The sequence below is a fragment of the Hyperolius riggenbachi genome, unplaced genomic scaffold, assembly GCF_040937935.1.
Source record: "Hyperolius riggenbachi isolate aHypRig1 unplaced genomic scaffold, aHypRig1.pri scaffold_364, whole genome shotgun sequence".
Taxonomy (NCBI): Eukaryota; Metazoa; Chordata; class Amphibia; order Anura; family Hyperoliidae; genus Hyperolius; species Hyperolius riggenbachi.
Genome location: NW_027152575.1, coordinates 40,876 through 50,000, shown reverse-complemented (window position 1 = coordinate 50,000; position 9,125 = coordinate 40,876). Strand labels below are relative to the sequence as shown.

Here is a 9,125-nt window from a genome sequence, read left to right as displayed (position 1 = left end):
CTTACCCAACGAAATGGACGGTCACCGCGTGGAGGCCGACACCGGACAGGTAATGTATAAATGCACACACACTGCATACATTTATACATTGCGGCGGGGAGGACGCAGCAGCTCAGCAGATTCCCTGATGATTTCATGCTGAAATCGGACGGGAATCAGCCTGTAGTGTATGGGCAGATTCGATTAGAGACAAATTTATTTCGAATCTGATTCGATTTAGAGATAAATTTGTTTCTTGGTCGAATATGCCCATAATCTTCTAATGTATGGGCACCTTTAGTATTTGAAACCACCATTTCTAAGCTAGGGCCTGTGCTACCATTAAAGCAAAGGGGGCAGTTACCCCAGAGCCCCAACCACTGCCAAGCTCCTAACCCCTATACTACACATCTCCCACCCCCTGCGCTGCCACAGCCCCACAGGAGCTCCATGACCCGGCACAGGTTATTTTCTTATAACATGTGCCACATGGAGAAGAGACAGCCAGGCATCCACTCATCATGCAGGGGAGCAATTGGGGAGAAACCACCTGGGAGGAAGCTGACTTGGGTGTCCCAGAGTCTGACTTTGCTGGGGGGATGAGGGCCTCCTGGTTACCTTTTTGTTCCAGGACCCCAGTACCACTTAATCCAGCCCTGTTTGAAGCAAAAGCTTCTCATGACTTATTGTGTGGGGTTCACAGTTTGAAGTTGATTCAGTAGTGAAGGATGCCTCAAATAGTTTGGTTTAAACCAGTTCTTTCAAAATGTATTAAAGCCAGGGCCAGATTTACAACTCTGGAGCTTGTAGGCACTGAGGTTCTAGCGCCCTAAATTCCGCCCCTTAATACAGGCCACACCCCAATTTACACCCATTTTTTTTTTTTTTCTTGGTGGTCTGGAGGCCTGGTGGTGTTGGTGGTAGGATTGAGGCTCTGGCTGGTGACCTTGTGATGGTAGGCTGAGGCCTGATGGTGGTCTGGAGCCCTCTAGGTTTAGGGCCTGTTTCCACTATTGCGGTTTCCGCCGCAATTCCGCAGAGTTTTCCCGCACATGAATCGCACGGGAAAACTCTGCCATAGGATAACGGCGCTGCGGCCGAATCGCTTGCGGGAGCCCCCCCCCCCCGCAGAATTGGCGGCGGAGGCTGCGAATCCCATAGCAGTGCATGGCACGGTTCATGGGATTCGCCTGCGATCCCACCCACACGCTCAGTGCCGGCATGCGTCTGCGAGATGCACGCCACACTAGTGGAAATGAGCCCTTAAACCTGTGGTGGGTCCTGGCTGGGATATAGCCTGGGACTCACTTTAATTACTAAGGAGATGGAGGAGGTTTTAATTTTGTTTGTTGGGGAGGGGGGGGGGCTGTCTGAGCTACTGGACTCTGGAGAGGCCAGGCGGCAGGCTCTCCTACCACCGAAGGCAATGGATAATCAGGAGACGGGTATAAAATACAAAGTGGGACAAAACTCAACATTGAGACCAATTTGCGAGCCAATCTAAATGTCTAGAGGCCACCGCCCTCCCATTATAAAAGTTACCTGGCGTTTAATGGCCCCCTCCCCTATACAGTTCCCTGGTGTCTAGTGGTCCTTCCTTCCTCCCCTATACAGCTCCCTTGTGTTTAGTGGTTCTCCCTCCCCTATACAGTCCCCTGGTATCTAGAGCGTTCCCTCTTTCTCTCATTTGGCTTCCCCGGTGATCTAGACCTTCACCCACAATGGCTATCATTCATAAAGCATTCCCGCATGCGGAAATGCTGAAAACCGCTCACTTTACCGACCACTTTGCAAAATGTGTATTCATAAAGGCTGTTCCCGAATGAAAAGCTGGCAGAGCGATAAATTACCGCCTTGTGCGGTAATTATCTAGAAAAAGTAACAAAATGTTAATTCATAAACATTTAGAGCAAGCGGTATGCGGACGGGGATTACCGCTCCCTCGGCAGTAACGATAAGCATGTGGAATACATACAAGTGAATGGAGACCGACCTCCCAAGCAGCAGCAGAGAGAGCAGTGCACGGAGGGACTCGGGCAGCTTCTCTGTTTCTGCAAGCCTACCGACGGCCTTTTTCTGGAAATCTCCGCACTTGTATAGCAACTGGCAACATTTTTATGAATGACCACCCAGAAGTCTAAACTACCGAAATCGGTATTCTCCCACACGGATTTTTGTTACCGACCACATTTTTTTATGAATGATAGCCAATGTACCTCCACTAGTCGCTGCAGTGTGTGTGGACTGTACAGTCACACACTACAGATGTACAACCCTGCATCACACACACACACTACAGATGTACAACCCTGCATCACACACACACACACACACGCACACTACAGATGTACAACTCTGCATCACACACATGCACACACTACAGATGTACAACCCTGCATCTCACACACGCTACAGATGTACAACCCTGCATCACACATGCTACAGATGTACAACCCTGCATCACAAACACGCTACAGCTGTACAACCCTGCATCACACACGCGCTACAGATGTGCAACCCTGCATCACACACACACACGCACACTACAGATGTACAACTCTGCATCACACACATGCACACACTACAGATGTACAACCCTGCATCACACACACGCTACAGATGTACAACCCTGCATCACACATGCTACAGATGTACAACCCTGCATCACAAACACGCTACAGATGTACAACCCTGCATCACACACGCGCTACAGATGTGCAACCCTGCATCACACACGCGCTACAGATGTACAACCCTGCATCACACACGCGCTACAGATGTACAACCCTGCATCACACACGCGCTACAGATGTACAACCCTGCATCACACACGCGCTACAGATGTACAACCCTGCATCACACACGCGCTACAGATGTACACACACACACACACACACACACACACGGCAGAGATAACCTGACTTGCAGAGTGTGAACTCTGAGGGGGAAGCATGTGCATGGGGCACTGGGGAAAGTTTGGGATACAAGCAGAGAGGAAGTCTATAGGAAAGAGAAAGTACCTGGTTTATAGACAGGAGTAGTTCACATTCCAGTTCAGTACTGAGTTCTGTTATCCCGGGGCCCAGGAAGTTAGTGCAGAAGGAAGGTATGAAGTTACATTGCTGAGGCAGGGGGAGGAAAAACACACACACACACACACACACACACACACACACACACACACACACCAGGAGGCTGTATGCTGCGCTGCCTTGTCACTTGCCAGCTCTTATCCTTCGTGGATGGTGTCTCCAGCAGCGCCCTTACTAAACCTGTGACCCATCTATGCTACTGGTACAGGCAGATCACGAGACGCCCTGTGACCATGGAAACAGGACGCTGTGAATGCGGCTAAGGTCGCATCGCTGGAGTAGGTAAATGACGAGGCGGCTTTTCCTGCAGCACTATTGTCACTGCTAGTAGGAGAGGGGACTGTCGGGGACCTGCCTTTTCCACACAAGGCGCCTGTAGGCACGTGCCTTATGGTAAATCCAGCCCTGATTAAAGCACATTGGGCTCGATTTACTAATACCTGTTTTGTAAAATTATTAGGTTGGTAAAATATCGCATTTGGTATTTTAGTTTCAAAGGCCTAGGTAGGGTGCAAGATAGCGCTATAGTAAAACAGCACTCTAACAGTAAATAACAATACAAAAAACAAGGAAAATCTATGCACTGTGAATTACATAATAGTAGACAGCATGAGATAGCATCAAACATTCCACAAACAGGACTTCAATGAATAATATCCAAGTCGGTGTTCTCCCTAGGATTTTTTTTTCCACGAAAAAGTAGTAGGGTGGGGAAGTACACTGCAAGCAGGGGTTCTGGGATCCCCGGAACATACTTAAAAAGAATTTTTTATTTTGATAACTGGGGGGGAGGGGGAGGTATTAATTTATTTTTAATTAATAAGTGTAAAATGTAGTGTGACATGTGTGTTTTATTTTTGTATCTATTTATTTTTTGACCACTAGACGACCTCACACTCTCTGTGAGACAGAGAGGGTTTTGTAAGGGCAAAGCTCATTGGCTTCTCGTTAAAGGAATGATCTTTGCTTACGGGCACTTTGGTTCAGGGAAGTCTACCATTTCCCCAATCAAGGCTCTGCAGGTTCTGACGGTAGTGGTGACATGTTAAATGTCCTGTGGTCCATTATCGGGCCAAGAGGACGTTTTAAAACGCTGCGATCGCTCTCCGCAGGCTCACCTCAGACCGTGACGTCACTTCTGCACTTTGCTCCTAGTAATTCCTTGCGATTCACACAGATGAGCCACTTCCCACTCTCCTACTATGCATGTCAAGGGACGCTCCTATGCGTTCCACTTGATAACTCCGGACACTGCTCCATGAAGAAGGCGATGAAGGGCTACTGACAGCCGTGGAGCCTGATAGGATGCCACAAACAGTCAGAGCGGGTTCAGATCGACATGTTTCGACGGACTCACCCGTCTTTGTCAAGATCGATAGGTCTTCCGCCATGTTACTTTTTATTAGATTAACTCCACCCCTCCTCAACTTCTATCCAAGTTTTCATTTCCCTATAGGGGATTTCATCTTTTCCATAACAGACTTCTTCATCCATACTCATATCATCTGTAGCCATAAAAATAAGATGAGAATAAAAACCAAAATATGAGAAAATTGTATCTCTTCTGTTTAGTACATGGGTTTCCAGCCACTCCATTATTAAATTACCAGCAGGCTCCTTCCCTCTATCTTCCCTGTAAATTATCATAAAAATCCTAGGTCCTGTGCCACCAGTGGGTGTGGAATTCAAACAATGTCCATAGGATAATTGATTTTGGTCTGATAGCAGCATCCTGTAATCGCCTCTGTAGCAGCTTAGGCTTCTTCCTCTTGCATCCAACAAATTACCTCTACTGCAATTGGCAATTCCCACTGTGTAAACTGACCCCAGATGTGTAAGCATAGGTGGTGCCGGAGTCCTAAGATCACCTCGGACCACGGAGGGAGCAGGGAGTCGGCTCTAGAGGACCTGGCTGCTGAACCTTGGAGAGGCACTGCAGTCAGGAAGTGTCGGCGTCTGCCAGGGCTTCCTTTGTTTTGCCAGTGATCACCAGAGGCGTGGCTACAGACCTCTGGGCCCCGATGTGGAATTTTGACCGGCTTCCCTACCCCAGTATGGTAGCCAGGTATTGGTGTATCCGGTATAGCATGACAGGTACCTCCCCCTGTAAAGCTAGCCAGGTACAGGTACCTCCAGTATAGCTACTCAGGTATAGGTGCCCCCAGTATAGGTAGCCTGGTAGAGGTGCCCCCAATATAGGTAGCCTGGTAGATGTGCCCCCAATATAGGTAGCCTGGTAGATGTGCCCCCAGTATAGGTAGCCTGGTAGAGGTGCCCCCAGTATAGGTAGCCCGGTAGAGGTGCTCCCCTGTGTAGGTGGCCCGGTAGAGGTGCTCCCCTGTGTAGGTGGCCCGGTAGAGGTGCTCCCCTGTGTAGGTGGCCCGGTAGAGGTGCTCCCCTGTGTAGGTGGCCCGGTAGAGGTGCTCCCCTGTGTAGGTGGCCCGGTAGAGGTGCTCCCCTGTGTAGGTGGCCCGGTAGAGGTGCTCCCCTGTGTAGGTGGCCCGGTAGAGGTGCTCCCCTGTGTAGGTGGCCCGGTAGAGGTGCTCCCCTGTGTAGGTGGCCCGGTAGAGGTGCTCCCCTGTGTAGGTGGCCCGGTAGAGGTGCTCCCCTGTGTAGGTGGCCCGGTAGAGGTGCTCCCCTGTGTAGGTGGCCCGGTAGAGGTGCTCCCCTGTGTAGGTGGCCCGGTAGAGGTGCTCCCCTGTGTAGGTGGCCCGGTAGAGGTGCTCCCCTGTGTAGGTGGCCCGGTAGAGGTGCTCCCCTGTGTAGGTGGCCCGGTAGAGGTGCTCCCCTGTGTAGGTGGCCCGGTAGAGGTGCTCCCCTGTGTAGGTGGCCCGGTAGAGGTGCTCCCCTGTGTAGGTGGCCCGGTAGAGGTGCTCCCCTGTGTAGGTGGCCCGGTAGAGGTGCTCCCCTGTGTAGGTGGCCCGGTAGAGGTGCTCTCCTGTGTAGGTGGCCCGGTAGAGGTGCTCCCCTGTGTAGGTGGCCCGGTAGAGGTGCTCCCCTGTGTAGGTGGCCCGGTAGAGGTGCTCCCCTGTGTAGGTGGCCCGGTAGAGGTGCTCCCCTGTGTAGGTGGCCCGGTAGAGGTGCTCCCCTGTGTAGGTGGCCCGGTAGAGGTGCTCCCCTGTGTAGGTGGCCCGGTAGAGGTGCTCCCCTGTGTAGGTGGCCCGGTAGAGGTGCTCCCCTGTGTAGGTGGCCCGGTAGAGGTGCTCCCCTGTGTAGGTGGCCCGGTAGAGGTGCTCCCCTGTGTAGGTGGCCCGGTAGAGGTGCTCCCCTGTGTAGGTGGCCCGGTAGAGGTGCTCCCCTGTGTAGGTGGCCCGGTAGAGGTGCTCCCCTGTGTAGGTGGCCCGGTAGAGGTGCTCCCCTGTGTAGGTGGCCCGGTAGAGGTGCTCCCCTGTGTAGGTGGCCCGGTAGAGGTGCTCCCCTGTGTAGGTGGCCCGGTAGAGGTGCTCCCCTGTGTAGGTGGCCCGGTAGAGGTGCCCCCTGTGTAGGTGGCCCGGTAGAGGTGCCCCCTGTGTAGGTGGCCCGGTAGAGGTGCCCCCTGTGTAGGTGGCCCGGTAGAGGTGCCCCCTGTGTAGGTGGCCCGGTAGAGGTGCCCCCTGTGTAGGTGGCCCGGTAGAGGTGCTCCCCTGTGTAGGTGGCCCGGTAGAGGTGCTCCCCTGTGTAGGTGGCCCGGTAGAGGTGCTCCCCTGTGTAGGTGGCCCGGTAGAGGTGCTCCCCTGTGTAGGTGGCCCGGTAGAGGTGCTCCCCTGTGTAGGTGGCCCGGTAGAGGTGCTCCCCTGTGTAGGTATCCAGATGGGGGGAGCAACAGCAGGCACATGCAGAGCAGTTAATTGCAATACTTGCGTTGCTGGGATTCAGCGCCAAATGTACTTACTTTCCTAGTCCTGCGTTTCAACTCGTAGTAACAGCGCCCCCTAGGGTGAACACTGCCCCTACACCACTGGCCGTCATGGTTGATGCACCAGGAAGGAGAAGCCGGTAGCATGGGTGACAGGATAATGGCGTGTCATCTGTTACTGCTGCTGGCTCTGTGGCAGCTGCTAATCGGTGGCTGCTGCTGGCTCACTGGTGGCTGCTGTCAGAATGCTTGCTAAATATGTTGAGAAAGGTGCTTTTGCACCACATTAGGGAAATGTCAGCCAAAGGAAACCACACCACTGGGTATCTAAAGCCTCTCTGCTCCTCACAGAGCAGAGAGGTAGGGAAGAGCCACGACTGGTGGGGGGAGAGGCTTGGAGGGGAGGGATAGAGGTGAGTAGAGGCACACAGAGGTGGGAAATATGCTCAAGGAGGAGGGAAAGGGGCATTTTGCAGGAGTGCCTCCTGCTAGGGACGCCCCTTCTCCTCGTTATCTAGCGACAATCCCGTTCTCTGCATTTTCACAAAGGCATGTCATTAAGCAAAGACCATGTGTCTCTGTCCCATTTTTGTATTTAAAAAAAAAAAATCTCAGGTACACTTTAATTTTTCTATAGCTCTTCCCCATGCACAAAAGTTGAGTTGTCCAGAGTTGCATCATGTGACCAATTTGTCATACTTTTACAACAAAATAGAACCTGTAATCTTAGTATGGAGTAACAGCTGTCGAGCCACATAGTAATTTTACACTGTTTTGATAACTTAGGGTTATTTTTGATTAATGTAAATAAACTCATAAATTTGATGGATGGTTAATTGTTTTGTTTGCAGGGAGGTTAATAACCTGGAGATTCAAGTTCACATTGAGGCCAAACCTACCCGGTACCAACTTATGAGTGAGAGCAGCACTGATGAATCCCTGCATGCCTCGGCCCCTCTTGTGGAGGGAGAAGAAGATGATGCATGCAGAGGCCAAGTGACTGCTTGCGATATCACACTGGCACAGCCAGAGAGCATCCGCAGTGACCTGGAAAGTTCTGATGCCCAGTCTGATGACGTACCAGACCTAGCGTCAGAGGAGTATGATTCTCCCCACCTACTCCCGCCATCCCCGCCTGAACAGCGCCATGAAACCCCCCCACCTCGCATGTGTGCTCAACAGGAGGGAATATGTGCCCGAGAGGAGGGCCTTGCCAAATTAGAATTTATAGAGGTGCGGGTGTGAAGTTAAGTAGCTACACTACCCACCTCAGTTTACTCACTTTATAATTGTTTTCCTCAAGGGAAGTTTCTCACAATGCTGTAAGTGGACAGGGCCTACGAATGCACAGTCCTGATGTATGCCACAAATGCTTTGTCTTGGACATTATCTTCTGTTCTGCCCGTCACTGTGAAAGGCCTGTGTCGCGCTCCTGTAAATTCCTTTAATTTATTGACTTTTACTGGATGTATAGAGCATTAATTTGGTTCTGTGGAACGTTGCAAGGGACTTGATAAATCAGACATTTTTCTTTCTTTTTCCTTTGTAAGGAATTGTTGAATAAAATAAAGCGTAATAAAGTCTTATAACTCATGGGAGGTTTTTTTGGACCTTGTGTTCTGACATGAATGAAAGCTAAAGGAAAGTGATATTATGTATTTGCAGTATGTGTCCTGTAAGACTGATGGAAAGGAATAGGCACTATGTAGACCATTGCATCGCCTAGAAATTATTATTTAGTATTTTTATAATTACAGAGTTAGAGTATATTGTCTTGTCACTTAACTGTCCCTCAGAGGGGCTCACAATCTAATCCCTACTATAGTCAAATGTCTATGTATGTATTGTGTAGTGTATGTATCATGGTCTAGGGCCAATGTAGGGGAAGCCAATTAACTTATCTGTTTTGGGGGTGTGGGAGGAAACCAGGGTGCCCAAAGGAAACCCACACTGATATGGGGAAAACATACAGTCTGTGCAGATAGTGCCCTAATGGGATACAAACCGGGAACCCAGTGCTGCAAGGTGAGAGCGCACTGTGATGCCCAGTTGCCTGCTGTATTCCAATCTGCCCAATCCTGTACACCTTCAGCCACATGGGGATGCAGGAAGGGAGTGATTCCTCTGTAAGTCTACTTCTATACTATACACAATGCTTTGTTCATCCTGGAAAATAAGATTGCAAAAGTGTTGAATAGTCGCACCACGTGTCAAGAGTG

The 9,125-nt window shown here is 50.8% G+C and overlaps 1 protein-coding gene across 1 annotated transcript in view; it reads left to right on the top strand.

Moving 5' to 3' along the window:
- Positions 1-8,499, top strand: part of LOC137543905 (E3 ubiquitin-protein ligase RNF19B-like) — a 9,318-nt gene extending 819 nt beyond the window's left edge. Inside the window, exon 2 of the mRNA XM_068264976.1 lies at positions 7,758-8,499. Coding sequence (XP_068121077.1) covers positions 7,758-8,151 — 394 coding nt within the window. The 3' untranslated portion in view covers positions 8,152-8,499. The remainder of the gene's footprint in view (positions 1-7,757) is intronic.
- The last annotated feature ends 626 nt before the right edge of the window (positions 8,500-9,125 follow it).